This window comes from Mustela lutreola, chromosome 10 (assembly GCF_030435805.1).
Source record: "Mustela lutreola isolate mMusLut2 chromosome 10, mMusLut2.pri, whole genome shotgun sequence".
NCBI lineage: Eukaryota > Metazoa > Chordata > Mammalia > Carnivora > Mustelidae > Mustela > Mustela lutreola.
Genome location: NC_081299.1, coordinates 8,772,720 through 8,797,863, shown reverse-complemented (window position 1 = coordinate 8,797,863; position 25,144 = coordinate 8,772,720). Strand labels below are relative to the sequence as shown.

At 44.3% G+C, this 25,144-nt stretch overlaps 1 protein-coding gene across 9 annotated transcripts in view; it reads right to left on the bottom strand.

Moving 5' to 3' along the window:
- The window catches only part of VPS13D (vacuolar protein sorting 13 homolog D), a 252,478-nt gene that overhangs the window by 155,343 nt on the left and 71,991 nt on the right, over positions 1-25,144 (bottom strand). For all 9 annotated transcript variants that reach the window (XR_009345222.1, XR_009345221.1, XR_009345223.1 and 6 more), the window contains 10 exons: positions 24,543-24,755; positions 20,868-21,133; positions 19,406-19,539; positions 15,617-15,772; positions 14,231-14,441; positions 13,225-13,299; positions 9,749-9,955; positions 7,799-7,888; positions 4,846-4,986; positions 2,248-2,370 (listed from right to left, as the gene is read on the bottom strand). Coding sequence is in view for 6 of the 9 variants with exons in the window: in XM_059136730.1 (XP_058992713.1) it covers positions 2,248-2,370; positions 4,846-4,986; positions 7,799-7,888; positions 9,749-9,955; positions 13,225-13,299; positions 14,231-14,441; positions 15,617-15,772; positions 19,406-19,539; positions 20,868-21,133; positions 24,543-24,755 (1,616 nt within the window). In the remaining 3 variants the exon portion in view is untranslated. The remainder of the gene's footprint in view (positions 1-2,247; positions 2,371-4,845; positions 4,987-7,798; positions 7,889-9,748; positions 9,956-13,224; positions 13,300-14,230; positions 14,442-15,616; positions 15,773-19,405; positions 19,540-20,867; positions 21,134-24,542; positions 24,756-25,144) is intronic.

Below are 25,144 nucleotides of genomic sequence, written 5' to 3'. Positions count from 1 at the left end.
TAAGAAGACTCACTTCCAAAACACAAGCACAGAGAGAGTACATTACAAAAGTAGCAAGCATCATGCAATTCCGGGATCATTCCCTTCAGTGACTGCTAAGCCCTAAGAAAGTACTTGAACAAAGGGAGTGAGACATTTTTATGATAGGCTTTTACTGTGGGGGATGTGGGACAGTAGCGTGCTCCTGTTTTTCTCCTCAGGGGAAGGAAAACATCGTCCACATTCTCTTTAATGGAATGACAAGTCTTTTGAGGCTTTTTCACTTAAGGCATGCACGCTCTTAAATGGCAATGGAAAAGCTACCAAGACCAGTCGCCACAGACCGGGGCGGCAGTCGCTCCATTCCAATTTGGAAAGGCAGAGCTAAGAGAGTGCTAATCCCCCAGGGGTCCCGAAATTTCAAGGGAAAGAGTCAATCTGCATTCCAAAACGGTCTCCATCAAGGCATTACCTCATAGTATTACTTATATTATAAATTAAACATGGAAGTTTTTAGAACATTTACAATTGGTATTTGCATCACGTGTCCTTTGAATAGCAAACTAACAAACTCCACAAGGGCCCAACGCCATCCAGGTCGACCTGCAGAATCTCGGCCCTTCCTGGACAAAGCCAACAATGATGTCAAAAATGAGGCCACTGTTTTCTTTCCCCTGCTAAAGGAACAGTGAGAAATCAGCAGCTCCCTTAGGCTGAATTTCATTTTAAGAATCTCTATTTCAAGGGCTCATTTTGAAGCTGGCCTGAATGAAATGCACACATTTGGGGGGGAGGGAACGTAACTAAATGTTCATGTGACAGGAGGACCTGAAAGATGTGATCGGTTCAAGAAGGTTCACGTCCACCGACTTTGAAGACAAACACCCCACAATTAATTTAGTAGACCTGTTAAAAGAATATGATCCCATCTGCCACACGTGCTGATGCCCAGGAATAGGAAAAGAGGTTTGGAAATTCAGGTATATTCACTTCTTGTCTAATTAAAAAGATTTATTTCTGCAAGCGTAAGTAAGAGAAAATGTCTTTTTAAAAAGGTGGAGGGGTGGAGACAAAAGAAAATCCTTCATCGGAATCCTGAAGATTAGGCCATCCTTGTGTTTACACTGAGTCTGGATTTAAGCTCCCCTTGCAGGAATAATAATTTCCAAAACATACTCTCTAGGACACATTATATATTACAAAGATCACTGAGAGTCTTCTGGGTGGACTGTTCCATTCTTTCAACACACAAATTGGGAAGGTTAGCAGAGGAGCCAGAATTGAGGCTGATGATATCTGAACAGCCCAGCTCCTAAGCAATGACCTTGAGACTCAAAAGCAACAACCTGGGAATACAGAGAGCAAACATAGCTGACACTTCCTTGTCCCTCCTTCCAGAAGTACATGGCAGATAGAGAGTCTACTTCTATACCCTGAGGAGAGACGAACCAGTTCAAATACTTCACAAACTAAGAAAATCCATCTTCCCGTGACATGTTTGCAGACCAGATGGAATATTTAAGCATTCATGAGCCATGTGAAGTCCAGCCAGGACTCCCCAAAGAAACTGCACTGAAAGAGTTGGGGCTGAGTCGCATTTGGAGGACAATGGCTTGTGGAACAACTGAGGACCACGCGGTTGGCCGCCACAATCTCCCAGCTCTAAGGAAATCAGAGCTCCATGGTGAGGCATTAAATAAGGAAAGAAAACATCATTAACAGAGAACAAACGGACTGCTCGTTCTTCAAAAGGCTGGGTATTCAATTCTTTTCTACTTTATGAACAATACGGAGCCCTCTTGTTTAACAATTTCTTCCATATGGGATCCTGCCTGCCCTCCCTTCAAGAATATATCCAAACTCTGTACCTCTAGATTTAGAAAACTGAAAAGATAGTTTTTAAAATCCAGTCAAAAAGTCCAAATCAACTGGAAAGTTTCGCCAAGTTAAACACACTGGCCAGTGCCTGATCTTGATGTGTTTCAGGCGTACCAGCTCATATGCAATGTTGCCAGAATTTAGAAAATTGTACGTCGCAGATCTTTTCTCTCCCACAAAGGTGGAATTACAGCCCATATTAAAAGTTCAGTATTTTGTGCCAGAAAAATGTCTCCTGCAAAGATTAAAACAGAACTACAGAAGATAGTCAGAATTTCCTACAGGTTTGTTCACAGAAAATGATGATTCTATTTGGATTTCTTGAAGGAACATGGCTGTGTTGGTCGACAGTGATTTATTTACTCACACATTTGTAGAGAAAAATCTTACTTTGTCCAAAGCATGGAGGATCCACTGAAGAGCCCATCCAGTCTTCTGATGTGGTTGAATCCATTTCCTTGTCCTGTTTACAGTAATCCGCCATCCACGATTCTTTGGTACTTACATACTGATCTAGAAAGAATTCCCCAAAGATATTAAGTACGGAAATAGAAAAGGTTGAGGGTTCAAGTCAAATTAATTTCTGTTTAGCAAAACAAGCTTTTGTTGAATGCCTAATTGCATACTAGGCACTATGCTGGGTTCTCAGAAAGTCTGTGCCCTGGAGAACTCATGCTCCACTGGAAGAAATCAATGTTAGCCAAACAACCATCGCCGTAAAACCATAATGTGGAAAGAGCTAAAACAAAGACATAAATGAAATGCTACAGGAGCACGGGACAGGGGAAGATTTATTCTGCTTTGGCAGAAGTGGGACAGTACACACCAAGATCCACAGGAATCTTTTTTTTTTTTTAAGATTTTATTTATTTATTTGTCAGAGAAAGAGGAGCGAGAGCGAGCACAGGCAGACAGAGTGGCAGGCAGAGGCAGAGGGAGAAGCAGGCTCCCTGCCAAGCAAGGAGTCTGAGACTCGATCCCAGGATGCTGGGATCATGACCTGAGCTGAAGGCAGCTGCTTAACCAACTGAGCCACCCAGGCGTCCTGAGATCCACAGGAATCTTAAGAGATGTGGGGACCCCTACTAATGGGGTTAGGAGTGCGGGGATATTTCAGGCCAAGGGAACAGCATACACAAAGATTTCAAAGACATGAAAGTACACAGTACTTTAGGAAACACTGAATACTTTGCTGTGACTCTGGCCCAACATATTGGGGACACAGCAAAGCAGCCTAGAAGAGAGAATTAGTTTGCGAAGAGTATGCTATGCCATGCTAAGGGACAGGGTTTCAAGACACAAAAGCCAGTGAGGAGGCTTTTTTAAACAAACAAACAAACACACACACACCACCCATCTCAGGAGGCTGAAATCTAGCTGACAATCTCCAGGAATGGTTTTATGGTTTTGAGAGGAGAAATATAAGGGGATGGGCAGGTTAACAAAATCATTATGATGTACCACCCCTGGATAAAGGCCTTTTCTACTAATTAAGGTATGATATTTTTTAGAACAAAAACTACTGGCTTTTGGTTTTCAGTTCCAATAGTTAGCTATAGGTAAGATTTATTTCAATACGAAGAGGTCACAGTAATATTTCTGGGTTCCCGCACAGTATTAGGAATAAGGAATTGGAGAGGAAAAGAAAAAAGAAAGAAAACAACAGTAGCTTTACCAGAGACAAGAATGCCTTTTGGAAGACATTCTGGTGTCTCAAGCTCATAAGAAGTATCAACAAAATTCTTTCATTCAAAGTAAGTTCTTTACTGTAGCTTTCTAAAATGCTACCCTCAACTTTATCTAAACTTCCAGATGAATACATGATATAGGAAAAAATACAGGATCAAAATAATACAGTACAGAAGGAACATGAGATCAATTATCCAGGCAAATTTAATGAACGAAATCTGATCATGTAAGACAGTGGTTTTAAAATTTGGAGATCGGGGCGCCTGGGTGGCTCAGTGGGTTAAAGCTTCTGCCTTCGGCTCCGGTCATGATCCCAGGGTCCGGGGATCGAGCCCCACATCAGGCTCTCTGCTCAACAAGGAGCTTGCTTCCTCCTCTCTCTCTGCCTGCCTCTCTGTGTACTTGTGATTTCTATATGTCAAGTAAATAAATAAAATCTTTAACAAATAAATAAATAAAATTTGGGGATCAATAAACTTATGGTCTCATTTCACTATACAATCTCTTCATCTTATTCTGATGTGGAATAAGCCAATGGATAGTCAAGACCACATACACTGAAGAAAGTCCAGATGTGTGGTAGTGTTATCACTCAGATAACTACAGTAGCACCAAAAACCAGGTCATGTAGATCACGAACTCAAACAGTGAGTGTGGGTTGTCATGGCAAAGGCAGGCAGTACCTGTTTGTACGTGACATTACTCTTCTCCAAGCCGATGTAAGCATAAGCATCAAGGGGTTCCGACTCACCACATGGAATCAGGGAACATACATTTCATTGTTTTCAAAGAAATGGTCAGAACACGCATCGCTAGCGTGGTAACCCTTCAGCCCAGTGATTTTCAGAGTCAGGTCAACATGATAACTTGATGGGACACAGTACAGGCAACTTAACCTATTATAAAGACCAGGTCAAAACTGTACCTTCTAAGAATTATTCTGTGTGTGTGTAGCCTGAAAGAAGTGAATCTAAACTCACTCCTAGGACATTTAAGAAAAACCTGTGGCCAAGCATCGTCAGGAAGAGAGTTCATCCTGAACAGAGAGAGTGTTCTGTTTCCCAAACAGTCTGAGCTCTTGCTTGATCACTGAAAGCATTAATATGGGACCCCAGCTCTGGAGCAATGAGTTGAAAAGAACCATGAGGCCATGTTCGAGTTTATCAGAAAAGCAGCCACGGTGAGTAAGTGATGTCCAGTGTGGGCCTAGGTATTTGCCAACCCAGGATTAACAGTCTTCTGGACAAGCGACTTATGTACAGAAAGGTACCGATCTTCTAGGGACAACTTTCTCCTCACCAATTAGCACAGAGGTGATGTTGATATCCAAACGAGGCTTGGCCTTGGCTTCCAGCTTCAGTCGAGGAGGATGGAGACGACTAGCTGCCTGTTGTTGCCAGGATACGGAGCACGGCCACGGCTCAATAAACGGCTCCCAGCCTAAAAGAACACAGGAAATAAGACATCTGTTCGGCAGATAGCGAGAGCTTACGGGCGAACGCTGTTCACAAACGCTCAGCAAAGACAAACCGCAGCTTAACAGCTTTCTATTTCCAATGTGCTTTCACAGTGAAAGCACCATCTTCAGCGATAGGTTACCCTACCGACGTCTGTGCTGTCTAGAGGACACGTGAGTGGAAGGACACATACGGGCCCCACACGCTCTTCCAGAGGTGGGAGGGAGAAGGGCATAGAGCATATGCGCCCTCTTTCTTAAAGAGCAGGCACGACCTGCTTTTGATCCACTCAAGATGGAGAAAGGAGTCTCGGACTCAGAATGGAAAAGTACTGCTTAAGTGCAGCTTAAGTAACCCTTTAACTGGATTCTCCCACTTCCAACAAGAATCCGTTGGTTGGATAAGTAAGTACAGCATAACTGGACATACATTAATTTAAGTTTTTCAAATTTCTAATCTTAAAATGTCATTAGTACAAAAGGTATGAAAATGTCTATGTACGGTTTAAAGAACAAAATTACCATAAGCCCCATGCAGCCACTCTTCAGCTTAAGAAACAGAAAACTATATGGTCCTTGGGAGGCTCCGAGTGCCACGGTCCCGTGTCAGCTCGCTTCCCACCAGCCCCTCCCACCCGACCCCACGTAAACATCAGCTTGCAGCTTTCATCACTTCCTTGCTCTCCCTTCATAGTTTCAACACACATGTATTTCTTCAGAACATACTGGTGAGTTCGACCTACTGGGGATCTTTACATAAATGGAATCCGGCCATACGTGTTCATCTGTAAGTTTCTATTTTTGCCCAACCGCGTGCCTCTCTGCTTCACTCATGACCGTGCTACGTAGCTGTGGCACAGTTACTTTCCCCAGTGAACTGTAATCCACGTAGGGATACACCGCAATCTACGTATTCGTTCTACTGCTGTGAAACATTCCCTCGAGGCCACACTTTATAGCTATGAGGAGGAACCACCACCATGAGGTCTCCTGCTTGTCTCCAAGCACACGCGGGCCAGACAGCCTCTGGGGTACAGACCTAGAAGAAGTGTAATGCTCATACTTAACCCTGCTACATGTCAGAGTGTTTTCCATAGTGGCTGCACCAACTTAAAATTCTAATGGCAAGAAGTTAAAGTTCCGTGGCTCACAGCAGTGTCACACTTAATTTTTGTCAGGCTATTGGACAAGAAAAATGGTACCTCTCTGTGGTTTTAAAGACTCAACGTTTCAGGGCACCTGGGTGGCTCAGTTGGTTAAGCATCTGCCTACGGCTCAGCTTATGATCCGGGGGTCCTAGGATTGAGCCCTGCATCAGGCTACTGGTTTAGCTGGGAGCCTGCTTCTCCCTCTCCCTCTGCTGCTCCCCTGCTTGTACTCTCTCTCGCTCTCTCAAAGAAATAAATAAAATCTTTAAAAAAAAAAAAAAAAGACTCAACTTTTCAGGACAGTTCTTTTTTTTTTTTTTAAGGTTTTATTTATTTGCCTGTCAGAAAGGCAGAAAGAGCGAGCAAGCACAGCAGGGAGCGGCAAGCAGAGGGAGAAGCAGGCTCCTTGCTGAGCAGGGAGCTAGACGGACGCGGGCCTTGATCCCAGGACCCTGGGACCATGTCCTGAGCTGAAGGCAGACGCTTAACCAGCTGAGCCACCCAGGCATCCCAAGACAGCTCATTTTTAACAGTTTTCGAGCTATACTCCGTCAGCCACAGATCAGGTGAATGACCAAGAGGAACCCAATCGGATACATAGCATCGAGCAGGTACATTTGTCTCCTAGCACTGTTCAGCACTTAGTGACCTGACTGTTCGCGTAACTATAAAAGGAAGCAAGATTTGCTCTGGGAAAATACATGAATCTCAGAAAAATGGCTTCCATATGCCCCGCGAGAGTCTCTCTCACCTAGTAAGACTCGGATCAATATTCTAAAGTTAAACTTGCTGAACAGCTGGGAAATCAGAGTGCTAGCACTCTTAGAAAGTGAATCCAGAACAAGGAGAGAAAAACGCTAACTAACATACAAAAGGAATTGCCGCACGTGCTCTAGAACCATCTGCAGCAGCAGCACAATTAATGATGCTTCTGTCTCCAGCAAAATCAGAGGGAGCAGTCACTCTGAGGCCGAAGCCCTGGGCTGTGCAGCTCTACTCTGCCCACACCTACTAAGCACTCCCTTACAGCAGAGAACTTCACACTCAAACTGCTCAGCCCTGGTTTCCCCCGCTTCCTGAATGTCTGTGTATATGGGTCCTTACCTTGGTCGTCCCAGCGGAAGGAAAGAAACCTGAAAATGCTCTGCAGTATTACCCAGGTTCTATGTCTCCAGAAGGATCGCCTGCTCTGATCAGCTATGTTTTGCCTGAGGGAGTAGGGTGTGGCACATTATACACAATCCCGGACTCGGGATGCCTCTAGTGGAAAAGGTCCAGCAAGGAGGAAGGATGCTTGAAGTATAAAATGCTTACGGGCAGAAATCTCCCTTGAAATCTAGCTTCCATCAGGGCCAGACAAATGATCCTTCGCTCCTGAGCCATTCCCTGTTCTAGAATGAGCCAAACTCCAGTCTCAAATGGAGTTAACTAGAAAAACTTCTTTGTATGTAACTCAGTTGCAATGTATCAGATATGTCAGAAAAAAAGAAAAATCTCCATCTTTTGTGCCTAGTTAGTCGCCTGTGTCTCACCTTTCCCTGCTCGGCCCCGCCCCCTTTCCCTCCGGCAAAATTTAGGTAGAAATAGGCTCAGGCACATACTGAAGTGTGGGTTTTAGCCCCACGATCACACAAGTGCAGGGACTGACCTGACAGGGCGCGGTTGTAATAGTCGCCGGAGAGGGTGAAGTGGGCGTAGCCTTCGGGGCTAGCTCGTGCCTGCTGCAGGAAGGTCACACCTGCGAAGAAAGCACACCTTACAGCAGCCGTGGGGCAAGAGCAAACCAGAGCGAACTTTCTCAGCTGAGGTTTTAGTGAAGAGATGGATGGACGTTAAACACAGCTGATACCGATGACCCCCTAGGAAAGCGCACGAAATCTTGATATTTTGTTCATCATGGGCTTTCTGCATGAATTCTGATTTTTTGTTTTAAAGATTTTATTTATTTATTTGACAGATAGATCATAAGTAGGCAGAGAGGCAGGCAGAGAGAGGATGGGAAGCAGGCTCCCCGCTGAGCAGAGAGTCCAATGCGGGGCTCGATCCCAAGACCCTGAGATCACGACCTGAGTTGAAGGCAGAGGCTTAACCCGCTGAGCCACCCAGGCACCCCTGATTTTTTTTTTTTTTTTTTTTTAACACTGTGTTAAAATGTTATTTGTCAGGGAGCCTGGATGGCTCAGTCCTTAAGCATCTGTCTTCAGCTCAGGTCCTGCTCCCAGGGTCCTGGGATCGAGCACTGCATCGGGTTCCCTGCTCAGGAGAAACCTGCTTCCCCCTCTCTCACTGCCCCTGCTTGTAGTCTCTCTCTTACTGTCTCTCTATCAAATAAATAAAATCTTTTTTTTTTTTTAAGATTTTATTTATTAATCAGAGAGAGAGAGAGAGCGAGCACAGGCAGACAGAATGGCAGGCAGAGGCAGAGGGAGAAGCAGGCTCCCTGACGAGCAAGGAGCCCGATGTGGGACTTGATCCCAGGACGCTGGGATCATGACCTGAGCCTAAGGCAGCTGCTTAACCAACTGAGCCACCCAGGCGTCCCAAAATCTTTTTTTTTTTTTTAATGTTATTTGTCCTAATTCCTGAGTTTCTGGTACCCCTTGCAATGTTGTGCCTTAGGCAAAGGCCTTCTCTGCCTCCTTCCTGTTCCAGGCCAGCCCCAGCACCCGGGTGTCTCTGTGTATCTCAAGTCTGTAGGAATATAAAAAACCTACTTTGTCCTGAATGCCTAAAAATCAGAAGGCAGACTGGTAAGAGCAGTTATGTCCTGACAAAGATTAGCTCAAAATTTTAAGATCACCGTAGAAAAATAAGAAGTAATTATTCCCCGCAGAAAAGATTCTCCATCAGAATCCCAGCTATCACTCTCAGTCTTGTGGCCCTGGTGGGGCCTTGGAGCACAGGGAAAAGGAAGCCTCTCCCGTGTACAAAGGTCTAACTCAATCCCCAGGATGGAATTTTCCTTGAAGGAAAAAGACTCTGGCAAGGTCACAACAGCAGAAAATTGAGAGTAAACCCAGTGGTGAGGTTTTCATGGATTCTCCACCGAAGCCCCATCCAACACTGCCTGTGACGACACGGTCGAGGAGGAGGTCCTCGACCCCTCACCCCCGCTGCTACTGAAGGAGAGCTCTCAGCGCCCTACGGGGGACACTGTGAGGTGAACGTTCTAGTAAGACTCCGTGTGCTTTCCTTTCAAACATACACAGGGCAGAGCATTTTCTGAGCTTATCTTTTAAGTGCCTCCAATAACAGGGCTCATTGCAGGCTTTACATATATAAAAAGATAAACAAAACGGAGACATCAGGAATTATTTAGCTAGAGCTGTTAATAGAACAGAAATTTCATCAATGACAATGTATATTATTCCCAAACTAGAGGCTGAAGGCCACATATGGCAAATAAATACACATCTCTTTAAAATACAAATAATGAAAAACAGATGTAAAACCATTAGCTGAATTTCACCCATACTGTTAAGTGGGGAGCATGAATATCACACACACACACACACACACACACACACAACGGGCTCCAAATAACTCGGCAATCATGGCAAATCTTCAAGATGAGCCTGAACATCGGGAAAACACTCACGGGAAAAGGTGAGCTCAGCCAGAGGGACGTCACAGTCCATGCAGTCATCGATGAAGCAGATGCACACGCTCTCGGCTTTCACCTCCACCCCGGAGATCAGCCGCGCCGCCACGGGCCCCTGGCTCTCGCGGCCACTCGATGCCAGGGAGAGAGACTTCAGAGGTTCGGCATTCTTAAACAACCAACTTGCCGCCTTCTTCAGCTGGCCTTCAAGAAAATTTAAAGGCCATCAGTTCAGCCAGCTTGCACAGCTACTCAAGCAACTCACTGAGGAAACATTTTTAGGGACCTACTGGACAGCCCAAGAGGCTCCCGCTCCCAAGATGTACCTACTCTCAGTCTTAGAAAAGAAGAAAAAAACTAGCATAGGAATTCTATCTCTAGGCAAATAGAACGCAGCCCCTTTGCACACCTTCCACTCAAGTTCACCACCCTTCATGATCTGGTTCGAAACGCCTCCAGGAGCCATCCCTCCTCTACTATGACATCTGTCGGAGGAGAGGAGAGGAGAAGAAAAGACAGGATCCAAATTCTAGATGTCACTCTAGGAAGTATGTAATCTTCACTGTGTAGTTTTGCCTGTACTGATGTGCTACTTTGGGACTGTTCTCAAATGACTTTGTCTTCTCCACCGATCAGGAATTCCTTGAGAACAAAGAGCAATGAGAAGGGCACGTGTGTAATACCGCTGTTAAATTAACAGCCACTCGCATCCCCAACACTGCCAGATCGCTAAAGCTATAAAGGAAAGGAAATCAATGCAACCCCGTATCTATAAATTACTAGAGGACAGTACACAACACAGGGGTAAGTGGTTAAGGGCACATGCTCTAGAAGGTGGCCTGGCTTCTGATTCCAGCACCTAGAAGATGCTGGATCTTGGGCAAGTTACTTGGTGTCTGTGCCCAACAGCACATACTCACAGGGCTACCACAAGGAGGAAACAGACAAGCCCATGTAAAGTTCTCCTCTGAGCAGAGCCTGGCACATATCAAAGGCTCTACTGATAATAGTTGCTGTTATTGTTTTTGTGATGGAAAGAATGACACCTTAGCTACTAAAGAAATAAAAATTAATAAAAATCAAAAACGCTCCTAGAAATTAAATAGAGGGACGCCTGGGTGGCTCAGTTGGTTAAGCCGCTGCCTTCAGCTCAGATCATGATCCCAGCATCCTGGGATCGAGTCCCGCATCAGGCTTCCTTGCTCAGTGGGAGCCCGCTTCTCCATCTGCCTCTGCCTGCCACTCTGTCTGCCTGTGCTCACTCTGACAAATAAATAAACAAAATCTTTAAAAAAAAAAAGAAAGAAAGAAAGAAAGAAATTAAAAAGAAATGTTGTGTTAAAGAAGAAAAATAGAAAATGTAAACACTTGGGGGTATTAAGTTAATTAAACTAACGAAGTGTGACGTCTAGGTGAAAACAAAGCTAAGGAATGCAAGATAACTAAATCTGTCTCCCTTTTTTTTCAGAAGGAAACAATAATAGTTAATGTGAAGAAATGTGCTGTACGACCAGCATTTTCACACCGAATTGGCTGGAGTTCGGCCTGGTACGTTTTAGAAAAAGATTTATCAAATGGAATAAAAAGTCTGAAAAACATAGTTACACCCTTGGATCCAGTATTTATCCTACAAGGTCTCTCTATAAGGAAGTACTAAAAGATACAGACGGAAGTTCATACCAAAAAAATATGTATTACAGAACTGTGTACAATATTTAAAGAATGAAAAGCAAAGAAGAGCTAAATTAAAATGTATCATTAGGTGAGCCTGGTGGTGGGTATCAAGGAGCCGCGTATGGCGTGGAGCACTGGGGATGGTGCGTAAACAATGGATCTTGGAACACTGAAAAAATTAAATTAAATTAAAAAATAAAAATAAAATAGATCGGGGTGCCTGGGGGCTCAGTGGGTTAAAGCCTCTGCCTTCGGCTCCAGTCATGTTCCCAGGGTCCTGGGATCAAGCCCCACATCAGGCTCTCTGCTCAGCGGGGAGTCTGCTTCCTCCTCTCTCTCTGCCTACTTGTGATCTCTGTCAAATAAATAAATAAAATCTTTTAAAAAATAAAATAAAATATATCATTAGGTCAATGTGAAAAAAAAATCAATGTTTACAAATAATTTTAATGATACGGGAAGATGATGGTATTAAGTACACTGCAATAATATTGCGACTGTAGTCAATAAAACTGTATTGTAAAGAGGCTACACAATTAATTGTATTTGTACTACAATCTGCCAACATACATGATATTATACGTATATACATATACATACGTATGGCTATATATAATACATAAAGAAGTAGTGGTGCCTGGGTGGCTCAGTGGGTTAAAGCCTCTGCCTTCAGCTCGGGTCGTGATCTCAGGGTCCTGGGATCGAGTCCCGCATCGGGCTCTCTACTCTGCAGGGAGCCTGTTTCCCCCTCTCTCTGTCTGCCTCTCTGCCTACTTGTGATCTCTGTCTGACAAATAAATAAAATTTTTAAAAAATCTTAAAAAAAAAAAAAAAAGAAGTGGAGAAACGTACATATAAGCACAGACGAGAAAAAAATGTAGCCTTTGGGGGCGCCTGGGTGGCTCAGTGGGTTAAGCCGCTGCCTTCGGCTCAGGTCATGATCTCAGGGTCCTGGGATCGAGGCCCACATCGGGCTCTCTGCTCAGCAGGGAGCCTGCTTCCTCCTCTCTCTCTGCCTGCCTCTCTGCCTACTTGTGATCTCTCTCTGTCAAATAAATAAAATCTTTAAAAAAAAAAAATGCAGCCTTTGCTTTACCTTCCTGTTTTAAGAAATATGGCAACAGAGAGGAAGGTGGGAGGGACTCTGCTGCAGCAGAAAGAACACAGGCAGGCTTGGCTTTCCGTGTATCTTAGCCCCTCACTAACAGGTGACCTCAGACCAGTTTACCTATCTGAGCCATTTTCCTTATCTGAAGCAGTGACAGTGATGTCCACCTCAAAGGGCTATGAAGATCCCACAAGAAAACCCAGGATGAGGCACACGGGAGCTCAGCAGCACTGACTCTCCGCATCAGCACCATTACCATGACTGCCAGCAGCGCTGGCCACGAGCATCAGAGCACCTGCTGGGTGCCAGGCACTTTCCCGTGGTGCTCTGGAGACACTGCCTGTTTATACCAAACCTCCAAGGGGAGTCCTCCTATCCTCTTTTTTCAGATAAGGAAGCACTGGTACAGAGAGACTAAGTGACTTGTCCGAATCACCAATGAGTAATCAAAACAGCAGCACGGCACACATCAGAAGCATCAGCTCCAGAGCCCAAGTTTTCATCCCCTATGAAATACTGCTGCTCCTCACTAAGCCCTGCCCAAGGTCATGTTCAGCGCACAGAAAACCATGGAGGGGAGTCAAAATACAGTCTGGCTCTCTCAGTTACCTTGTGGGTATGGGGGGGATGGGACAGGAAGCAAGTATATTGTCAAAATGAACAACAGGTATGAAAACCCTGGTGCAAATACCTTGGCACACAAACAGGGCTTTGCGGCAATCATCCACGCTGAATCCCAGCTCCTGCAGTCTAGCCAGCTGTAACTCTAGGAAAAAAGTATATAATTTTCATAAATAATTTTAGAGAAATGAGTCCACTCACTAATTAAAGGAAAAAAAGAAAGAAATTCAGAAGCTGGTGGCTAAAACATTGTTTCTCTAGGCAAAAATGGGCTCCAGGGGCACCCGGGTGGCTCAGTGGGTTAAGCCTCTGCCTTCAGCTCAGATCATGATCTCAGGGTCCTGGGATCGTGCCCTGCATCGGGCTCTCTGCTCAGCACAGAGACTGTTTCCCCTTCTCTCTCTACCTGCCTCTCTGCCTACTTGTGATCTCTCCCTCTGTGTCAAATAAATAAAATCTTAAAAAAAAAAAAATGGGGGGCGCCTGGGTGGCTCAGTGGGTTAATGCCTCTGCCTTCAGCTTGGGTCATGATCTCGGGGTCCTGAGATCGAGCCCCACATCGGGCTCTCTGCTCAGCAGGGAGCCTGCTTCCCTCTCTCTCTCTCTCTCTGCCTGCCTCTCTGCTTCCTTGTGATTTGTCTGTCAAATAAATAAATAAATAAAATCTTTAAAAAAAAAAAAAAAATGGGCTCCAACCTAGAGACTTACCAAAGTGCACCCTGAAATTTTTAAGAGTCTTTTCCCTATACTGATTGTGTTCATAAAAGTTTAAAACTGAAATTTAGTATTATCAACACAAGGGAGAAAAACTCAATGTTTAAAACTAGCCCTTAGCATTATCCATATAGCTCTGGAAGAAGTGGTAAAAGGAAAACTAGTGTAGGTTACAGCAGTCGGTTTGGGGTGTTGTATTTGTTCTTAAATTTTTAAAAAATTATAGCATCATACTTATAATTACACTTAATGACATACAATTATACTCTGAACAATTTAATTGTGCAAAAGACAATCTGAACAGTTAACCGGAAGGGGAACTATTAGGCAGACTGAGTTGGGTTTCACAGTTCAACACCTACCCAAGACAGGATCTAGGGTGTGTCTGGAACCTTCTCTGATCTCCTCTCCAGCCTGAGTCCCACCGGGAAGGGAACTGCTAACAGAGCTGGTCTCCAGGGCCACTGGGTCCGGCACTGCAGCACTGGCTTGCTCTGGGATGGACTTTGCAATGGCAAGAAACAGCTGAACATCGTTGTAGGAGAGCCGGATATCCAGGGCTTGTAACTGAATCTAACAAAATTGAGAAGGCGGCAGTTTTTTCAAGTTGAATTTGCTTTTACGCCCACACCTCTCACATGTATGTCTAGCTCCCAACTCAAGTTCTAGAAGTTCCACAGACACCACATTAATTTTTCATTTTGAAGACTGGGAAGATCTTAAAATTAAGCACGAAGGGCCATAAGGTAAGATGCCTGTGCTATGAGGTTGAATGTTCACAAAACTACACCAAATAAAAAACGAAAAGCTAGGAAATCTACCACAGCAATGAATATTTCAGTTGAACAATTTTCTTACAAGATTAATCATCAAAGTAGAGAATCAGAGAACAGCTCGGACAAGGAAGGGGGGGTATCAGCAGCATTCTGTGAACTCATTTTGCTTTGACTGATTTAATCTTTTTAATTCCTGAAACCAACTGACCACTCAACAAAAATTACCTCTTCTTTCTCCAAACATAACCTTAAATGAGTCCAGTGCCACACTAGCATTTCCCCACATCCGGCCTCCCTCCCACATCAACACTACAGCGGCCAGCAGTAAGCAATGCAGACACCAGCGCAAGGCCACTTAAAACTGGGGTAACTGCCGGAACGTCTGGGGGTGGCACCTGGTTGATTACGTATTTTGTCTTCACAGATAAAAAACTAACAGGGCTTTTCTCTCCCTTTCAATCTCCCATGGTTCCAATGTATTAACTGTTCTTCCTGGGCCAAAGAAATAAAACACCAAATTCATCTGTGTTCTTTGCCCAGCTTCACCTTGACCAGGCATCATCTTCCATGCTCCCGGATGGACATCTTTGTTCTGGGGAGACCTCCCTCTGTCTTGTGCTGGCTGGGCCCCTTCGCCCCCAACCTAGCTACTTCCTAACGTGGACTGTTCTCTGCTATCTACTGATATCCTGTCCCTACCTTCGGTTCCACCCACAATCCACACTCCTCCCTCTGTTGTGGTCTGCCTTCTGCCAGCTTTCACAAAACTTCAACGTGATACTAGGTAATGAACAGGTCTTTCATTCTCCACAAGACTGAAAGACTTTCTAGGACAGAGACAATGTCATATTTCTTTGGTATTTGCCAAAGTGCTAAAAACACTGTTGAGTTGAGCAGAGTAAATATGCCGTGTTCAGGCACAGGGCACTGTTTGAGAGTGTATCGATGTGTCTACATGTTTTTTATCATTACCTCTAAGATCGGTGGGAAATCTTCACTATTGAACGCATCCATCAGTCCCGAACTATTCTGGTAGGAAGAGTTCCCCACGAGCTCCACTTGAATTTGAACTGGATCAACAATTGAAAGAGCCGTCTCGTGCTCGTTCCCTAGTCGGCATGAGAACACCTAGAGAATGAAATGCAGTATAGGAAGAATTAATGTCTGATTTAGAAGAGTCTAATAAGCATCAGCAGGAAAAAACCCACTATCTCGGCAGCAATCAACCCCGTGTTATCAAAAGACCCACAACAACTGATGAAATAAATATTGTCAAGGGGGGGCCGGCATTCTTGCCCACGGCCGGAAGGTTGGTCAGTGGTCCTCCCCCACTTATAAAAGGCAGTGCACTGTCACATGGCAAAAGGTCCAAAAATTCACACATACACTTTGATTCAATAATCCTACATCTTTCTAGGAACTAGTCTATGGAAATAATGCAAAATACAGAAAACAAAAATCACTGAACCATTATTTAATAGTTAACAAAAACAATTCAGAGCAGCCCAGGTTATATCACATTTACTCAACGGACCCTTTTATCATCATTTAAAAGAGATGATTAAAAAGACCTCATGGAACTACCTACAGGCAGGTAGTTACCACATGCGCTATGAGGACAAACGGTGCAATCAAAGTACTATTACACCATGACCTTAAGGAAAGAAACACATCAAAATGCCAACAGAGAGTCCAGACAAAGGGATGGGCAATTTTCTCTTCCCCTCCCTCAATTTGATGTAATATAATTGTTACTTTCATAATTGAAAATAAACACATTAATTACTAAAGCTGGGTGATGGGCTATACAGGGGCTCATTAGAGTAATCTGTTTACTTGTGTATGTTTGAAAAGTCCTATAATAAAAAAGTTTAACAATAAACGTATTTATGGAGAGAGAGAAGGGAGAGAAGACTCCCATTCTAAGACGGAATTATCTTTGTACTTCAAGAACAGTACAGAAGACCAGAATCTATCACAAACTTATCAAACTCAATACCCAAAAAAACAAATAATCCAATTAAGAAATGGGCAGAGGATATAAAGACATTTTTCCAAAGAAGACATCCAGATGGCTAAGACATGAAAAGATGCTCAACATCACTCATCATCAGGGAAATATAAACCAAAATCTCAATGAGATACTACCACACACCTGTCAGAACGGCTAAAAGTAACATGTGGAGGAAGGGGAACCCTGCTGCTTTGTTGGCGGGAATGCAAACTGGTGCAGTCACTCTGGAAAATAGTATGGAGGTTCCTCAAAAAGTTAAAAATAGAACACCCTACGGTCCAGCAATTATACTAAGCATTTGCCTGAAGGATATAAAAACATAAATTCAAAGGGGTACATGTTCATAGCAGCAGCACTACCAACAATAGCCAGAGGTGCCTGGGTGGCTCAGTCAGTTGGGTAGCTGACTCTTGATTTCGATTCAGACAAGGTCTCGGGGTCCTGGGATCAAGCCCTGAATCAGGCTCCACATTCAGCATGGAGTCAGCTTGAGGATTCTCTCTCTCCCCCGCCCCTCCCCCTGCTCATTCTCTCTCTCTCAATAAATCTGGGAAAAAAAAAAAATACGGGAACAGCCCAACTGTCCATTGACTGGTGAATGGATAAAGAAGATATGATATCTATAGATCTTGATCTATATATATTTAGAATGGAATATTACTCAGCCATCAAAAAGAATGAAATCTTGTGTTTTGCAACAAGATGGATGGAGCTGGAGTGTACTCTGCTAAGTGAAGTCAGAGAAAAACAAATACTTTATGATCTTGCTCATATGTAGAATTTAAAAAATAAAACAGAGGAACATATGGGAAGGGGAAGAGAGACAGAAACAAACCATAAGAGACTCTCAACCACAGAGAACAAACGGAGGGTTGATGGAAGGAGGTGGGTGGGGGAGGGGCTGGTGGGGGAGGGGCACTAAGGAGGTACTTGGTTTGATGAGCACTGAGTGTTGTGTATAAGTGATGAACCACTGAATTCTAGTCCTGAAACCAATATTACACTGCGTATTAACTAAGTAAAGTTTAAACAAAATTTTGGAAAAAAAGAAAAAAAAAAGAGAGGAAGAAAGAACAGTATAGAAGAAAGCATTCATGTTGCTCTCCCTTTTTCCCCCTTTTGGGGAGATGGAGGCCATTTTCTAGCGCTGAAAATATGTGAAACCAAGCTCCTTTACCATAGTCAAAATCAACTCATTTGGCTTCCTTTATAAATTCTGCCCCAGTGATGGACCGAGGCGTGGGCGGCGGCGGGGTGGGGGGCGTGAAGCCAGGGGAGGGGTCTTAAAATTCAGATCCAATTGTGCTGCCTGAGGAACAAGACTGAAAGGAATTTCCAGGAATCTCAAATAATACAGTTTCTCTAAGACTTAGAGCAAAAGAAGTTTCATTTTCCTTTTTTCTTCAGGGCCTTCTGCTACCCAAAACTCAATTGTCCCTGGCAGGTCATTAATCAATCACCAACATTTTCCATTCAAAGCTGGTACTGGAGGGGCACCTGGCTGGCTCAGTGGTTAAAGCCTCTGCCTTCGGCTCAGGTCATGATCCCAGGGTCCTGGGATCGAGCCTCACATCGGGCTCTCTGCTCAGCAGGGAGCCTGCTTCCTCCTCTCTCTCTGCCTGCCTCTCTGCCTACTTGTGATCTCTCTCTGTCAAATAAATAAAAATTGAAAAAAAAAAAAAAGCTGGTACTGGAGAGGCTGGGAAAGAGCGACAATTTCATGATCAGCTCACATCACACCAGCACGTAAATCCTTCCCCTCAAACTGAGGTTTCGTGACATGAGAGCAACAAGTAATCAAGAAGTGAAATCTCTACAGATTATATTGAGCTATATCTGCTGCGAGAGAAAAAAAAAAGTGCCATAAACTGCTGACAGTGAAAAAAGTTTTGTTCATTCAACCTCTGAAATACAACTGGAAAGAATAGGGCACGAAAAGTTCAATCATAAAGGGAATGATGAGTAACCTGGACCCAATATTCTAATATTATAACAAGAGGAACGTCAGCAGAGATCAGCAGATTAAGAACACTTGATAGAAATAATAATCTGCCTCATTTCTCCTTCCCTCTCCACGGCCCCTGACCTTAAAAGAAACAAAGCAGTTTTTACTCAATATTGCATCATGTAATTTTCAGGCTACAGAAGGCCACTCCAACGCCAAGTATCTCCTTCATGAGATTAAATTACAGCCTCAAGCAGCACTATGAGAGACTCACTCCGTTAGGTTAGGCATGCCTCTTCAGAGATATCCTTCTACAAATGAGATATTCCTGAAAGGATAATGCATCAAATCCTTCACACCTCATATAAACAAGTTTCCAAGACCACAAAGCCCTAAGTCTTCACAGAGATGACAATTCAACACAGGGAAGGGGACACAGGGAAATGAGGACCACTTGCCCACCTTGACTAATTTCCCCAGGGCTAGACCACAGCCACTGAAGGCACAGCAGGGGCCTGCAGAGTACTGGGGACTGCAAGAGTCTCGCTGAACTTCTCGAGGAAGGGACTATGTGAGACCCAGAAGTCCCATCTCTCAGCATTATTTACAGCCTGACACTGGAGGACTGACTGCCCATATAAGGATAGCCTGGTAGATCTGAGGACAAACCAGAGAGGGGCCAGAGTTCCCCGACTCCATCAATGGTTTCCCCTAATGAAAGCCGAGCAGGTAAAATTCTCTTCCAAATGCTTTTCTCTTAAGCCAAACATTGAGTGTTTTGATCGACACATAGATTTCTTACCTCGATGCCAAACAAACTCCCTGAAAAGGGGCGATCGACAAATCGGGGCTTATAGGTGAGCACTGTGGTGCCTTTGAGAATAATGGCATTGGTATCGAAGCAGGACACATCTTCAACAACCACAAACTCCGTGCCTGGAAAGGACAGCATGGTCAACCAAGCCAAAGCTGGGAAGCTGGAAAACACCAGGCTGCTGCAAAGTAGTCAATGCATTTACACTGGGGAGGCTGAGGGGAGGGGGATTAGCCAGCAAGACTTGCGCTCCAGGATGTTTGTCGACACTTGGCTTTACCACCAGCCTGAACAAATTCTCTGTATCTGCCCAGGCAGAAAAGACTGGGATGCAGCTTCTCTTCTCTCTTTAGAATGTATTTTTAAGGGGGGACCTGTGTGGCTAGGTTGGTTAAGCATCTGCCTTCCACTCAGGTCATGATCTCAGGGTTCTGCGATGGAGTCCCACATCAGGCTCCCTGCTCTCTCTCTGCCCCTCCCCTCACACTTCCCCCCTTGTGCTCTGGCTTGCTCACTCTCTCTCTCTCAAATGAATAAATTTTTTTTTTTAAATCTGTAGAATGTATTTTTAAGCTAAGTCTCCTGGGAGGACTATGAGATATTCAGAAGCCCGGGATATCACCCCTTCTCCAAGCAATGGCCTATTTTAAAAACCCAGAAATAGACACACGTCCTAATGCTGGTCGGGCAGTGGGAGGCACGGCATCATCTACATAGCTGTTCAAGTGGTTTACAAAGAACATACACTAATTTAACATAGATCTTTTTGAAATTACTAAATATAGACAGTTTCCTACTCATTTGTACATGGCAAATTTACTTTTCGTTTTCATCAAACCCCTTGTTTAGACTGAACTTTTGAAACTAAATCTGTTCGGAGCGCACTGTGCTGGCCTGCTTCTTCCAAACCCCTGAGCGGTAGTTGGGCTACGGCAGCAACACGATAGTAGATCCACAAATACATACAGATCTACCAGGAGAGTTCGCTAGTTAACAAAAACCACAGGAAATCTGTTTGTAAAGGGACATATTCTTTTTGCAAAGAAAATAATAATCCCCTCACTTATTTATCCTGCAATTTTCACATATCAGATTTGCCTAAACTCAGTAAGGCACATCTGTTGGAGCACTAAAGACCAAACAGAAAACTGAAGCCAGAGTTAACACTCGGGGAAAAGACCAGTGGCCAGGCAGCACTCAAGCTGGACAACAGCCATGGGCTGGTGGAGCCAAGGGCCCAGAACCCTGCAACCTTGAATGGGAGCCCGCAGTTCACAGCAGAAAATGAAGGTCACGGATTCCGACACTCATTGGTCTGCAAATGTATAAGTGCTCACATCAAGATACAGAGATGACAGAAAAATCATCCTAGAAGACACATATTGAGCCTACCATGCAGACTGAGAATCAGTGACTCACACCTGCAACACACCTACGACAACAGGCTCACCTGTTACGTTGACCTTGACCTCCAGGTGCCTTTCAGTGGACACAGGAAGGGAAGACCGCTTGGTAACTACTCCACTCTTCACAGTTTTGGGAACTACAGCAGATTCACTGCTAGAGTTACGGTGGCGAGAAGAAGTAACATGAGTCTGTTTCTTGATGTCGCTGGGAGTGTGAAGAAAATCATGGACTAGCAGGAGCCAGTCAAATATGAGGAACACACGCAGATTGTTGAGAACTACCGTAAAACAGGACGAATCCTTTGTAGATCTGCAAGCATAAAGATTTAACAAAAAAATAAAACAGGAAGGGAGAAATGTATTTTATTAACTTGCAAGTATACTACTCAGCTTGGGCAGGTGTTTTTCCCGTATTTTTAAAATTGACTGCTCTGGGTATCAGTAAACTCTGAACAGTGGTCTAATAAGATACTTGGTGTATATTTTCAAAAGCTCATCACATTTTTATGCTGTAAGAAAGCAGTATAGTGTCCTCTGGCAGTTCTCAACCAGGAGTGATTTTGTCCCACAGGAGATGTCTGACAACATCTGGAGGCGTCTGTGTTGGTCACAACGCAAAGTGGGGGCATGGCTCGCTATGGGCCTCTAGAGAGCAGAGGGCAGGGATAGTACTAAACATCCCAAAACAGACAGGACAGCCCCGCAACCAGAAGTGTCTAACCTAAAACGTCAACAGTGCTGAAGCCGAGAAATCCCGGTGCAGTATAAAGAGCACGGACTCAAATCCAGTCGCTTACAAGCTGTGTTATCTTGGATAAGTCGCCTACCTTCTCTGAGCCTGTTTCCTCAGTTAAAAAATGAGAAACATGAACAGGGTAAAAGACAAAGCACCAGGCACATAACAGGTGTGTGTTCGGTAAATGTCAGTTCCTTCCCCACAGGCTATTTCAAGAAGATCAGTGAGGCACCCTATCTTTGATATTTGGGATCACTTCTTTACAAACATCAAATGTACACAACAGTACTAATTCGCCAACTGGATCCGACCAGACAACCCAGATCTTTAGCCTGAGAAGGAGGACAAATAAAATGACATTTATATGTGGGCATAGCCCCAAGCACCCAGAAATGGAGTTGGGGGAGGGAGAGAGACAATATTGGCTTTGTAGGTCCGATTACCCCGAATTCTCTATTTGAGGTGAAAACCCATGGAGGACCCCAAGCCTAGTCGCAAACCGTGGTGTGGCCCTACCAGAATAGGAGTGGGCCGAGACGGGTGGGACAGAGGAAAGTGGCTCAGGATACCTTTGATGGTTTTCTGGGTTGAACTTTGTTCTGTGAGCCGCGAAGTGACTCTGGGGCTCCAGCTACTACCCATACGTACCTGGTTACCTCCCCCAAAAGGGGCTCCTATTCAGCAAAAGCTGATTCTGAGATGTTTTTAAGTCTGGCCTCTCTAGTTCTCTTGTTTCTCCTAAACCTGGCTCACTGCCTCTGGAGAAAGGGCACAGTGATGCATGTCTCCCTCATACAGACACAGCATTTTTCACAGAAACACTTTACTCTTTTGTATTAGAGAAAAAATGTTGCCCTCGGTAAAATTTTTTCCACCCCATTTTGAACACAGATCGTCAGAGTTATGCACTAACTGAAAAGTCAAAGTATGCCTGATACCCTTTTCTGGAAAATATTTCAAGCCTTTAAACACTGTGAAGTGATTTATATTTGACACACAAAATCCCAACAGAAGAGCAATTCTTCTGGAGACACAGAAAGCGTTCAAAAGTTCCAATCAAGGGAACATGTTAACCCCCTCTCCCTCACAATGGTATTTCTGTTCACAAGAACCAAGGTAAGACTTTACTTTTTGGCTCCCAGAAATTATACACCTCCAGTATATACACAGAGTGATATTCCAAGGCTCCTTGTATATTAAAAATAAGATCGATGAGGAGCACCCGGGTGGCTCAGTGGGTTAAAGCCTCTGCCTTCAGCTCAGGTCATGATTCCAGGGTCCTGGAATCGAGCCCCGCATCGGGCTCTCTGATCAGCAGGGAGCCTGCTTCCCACCCCCTCTCTGCCTGCCTCTGCCTACTTGTGATCTCTCTCTCTGTCAGATAAATAAATAAAATCTTTAAAAAAAAAAATACGATTGATGAGACAACTAGCTGACAGATTAGGAAGCTAGATCAATAATAATATAACAAACCCAAAAAGAAACTGTTTCTGCAGAAGGACCAAATATATGGAAGCCTCCTGCTCAGATAAACATCTTCAAACAAAAGAACCACAAATCACAGCCAGCCTCGCATCTGACTGCAATCAGCCAGGTCAGGAGACACACAGTGACCACACCTGAGGACTGTCGGAAGCCACATGGGCGCTGCGATCAGAGGCCCCAGTGTGAGTCCTGAGCATGTCATTCACCCACCTTGGAGAGGCGTTCAGTGCCCTCCAATTCTACTGCTGCAGCTATAAAACTGGGCAGAAGGCACCCACTCTGCAGACCTGCTGGGAGGATTTAAGTATCAAAGTGAGGAAGTGCGTGGCTTGGGCCTGGGCCCACAGTTAGAAGGAACGAGCACTCTCATTTCAGAGCATCCAGAAAGTTCAGGCAAAGATCTGACCGTACTTTGCTAGACTTCCTAAAGGCATATGGAGAAGGACCATGACCTCTCTCTAAAAGAAATCTCAACCCTGAGAATTCCCCACGCAGCACACTCAAGTATCAGGTACATTCAAGCATAGGAATACAAGAATAATCTTCATCTTTTTTGGCCCATGAAGTTTGTCCCAGCCTTTTCACTTACTAGTTTGTAGGTACAGCCTGAGAACATTAGGCACTAATAGAGTAGAACTGACGTTTCTTCCAAAGGTCTCCTTTTGAATTTGCGTTGGAGGATTTTAGATCAAACCTAATTTTTCACGGTTTTCAGGCCTATTCCCACCTTAGCCATAAAACCTCGCAGCAGTACACTGTACATAACACCCGCTGCCTCGGTAATAACAGTAAGAACTACCATCGGGGCCACGCCACAGGCCAGAATTACTTCTTTAATTCCCGCCTGCACCGTGTGAGGTGGGTACACTTGTCCCCTCTACCCTCTAGAGGAGAAAACTGCCGGTCAAAGTAGTTGAACTTGTCCTAGGACACACAGCTAAAAGGTGGTAGATCAAGATGTTAAGCCCACATTGGTACAATTCCAAAACATACACTCATTATATGCACATTTCAGATGCTTCCTGGTCTAATACCGGGAAGAAAAACATAAGCTATTTCAAAGAGGCCCCGTTTAAATGGAGAAATGGGTTAGCAAGACGTGCATAGATAAAGGAATAATTCAAGTCAAAACCACGTTCCTGTAATTTCTACAGACCAAACATCTTCTTTCCCCTTAAACAAGAATCATTTCTTCCTTCCTCTGTTTGCTCTACATACTACAACAGTCTACAGAGAGATTGAGTTTAAGACTCTGGTCTAATTATAAACTTTTTTTTTTTTTAAGGCAACAGAGACATCTGTTGGCCAATACAGGCAACTGCAAGGTGACAGGAATACCGAGTTAATGCGCTGTGAGCTGCACTGGTGAGCCCTTTTCTATTTATCTTTCCAGTGACTCCTCAGTCCTGTGACGTTCTAAAGCTGAAAGAGCCTTGGCCCACTGGCCACAAAAGGAAGTTTGATAGAGAAACATGGAATCAGGGTCTCGGTCCACTACCTGAAATGCAGCTCCATCTGGATGGATCCCTGGGTGGTGCTGCTGTTCCTGGAAGGCTGAAAAATACAGCTGAAGACATTTGTCAGGCCGGCGCTGGCCTTCTGCCCGGCATAGCGGGTGTCAAAAGCCATCATGGAATGGGAAACCAAGTTAATGGACTTGGTTTGGTTGGAAAAGCTCTCATAGAGCAGTTTACATTTCTTGAAGTCGAATCTGAAAGGGAAAAAGCAGACAAGATATTAAACTCTTCCATTTCACAAAATTATCTAAGTTCGAGACAACGGAACAAAGTCCTAAGTATCCCTGAGAATTATGAAGGGGAATAACTTTCCCCAATTTTGTTAACAGACTCCTCAAAAAGGATCTAGTGCCACTGACCCCTATCTCTTACTTTTCATTTCCAGGAAGATGACCTTGTCCATAGGAACTCCGTGAGGAATAACATTATCTACTATTCTCTGGCTGCAAAGGCATTCTTGTTTCTCATCTCAAGTCTGAGAAGGTTATATCCATTTAACAATCTCCAAGGGATGCCAAGGGTCTCTTTAGACCTTCATCTGTCAACTCCTAGCCTTCCTGCAGATTCCCCTCTTCAGAGACTG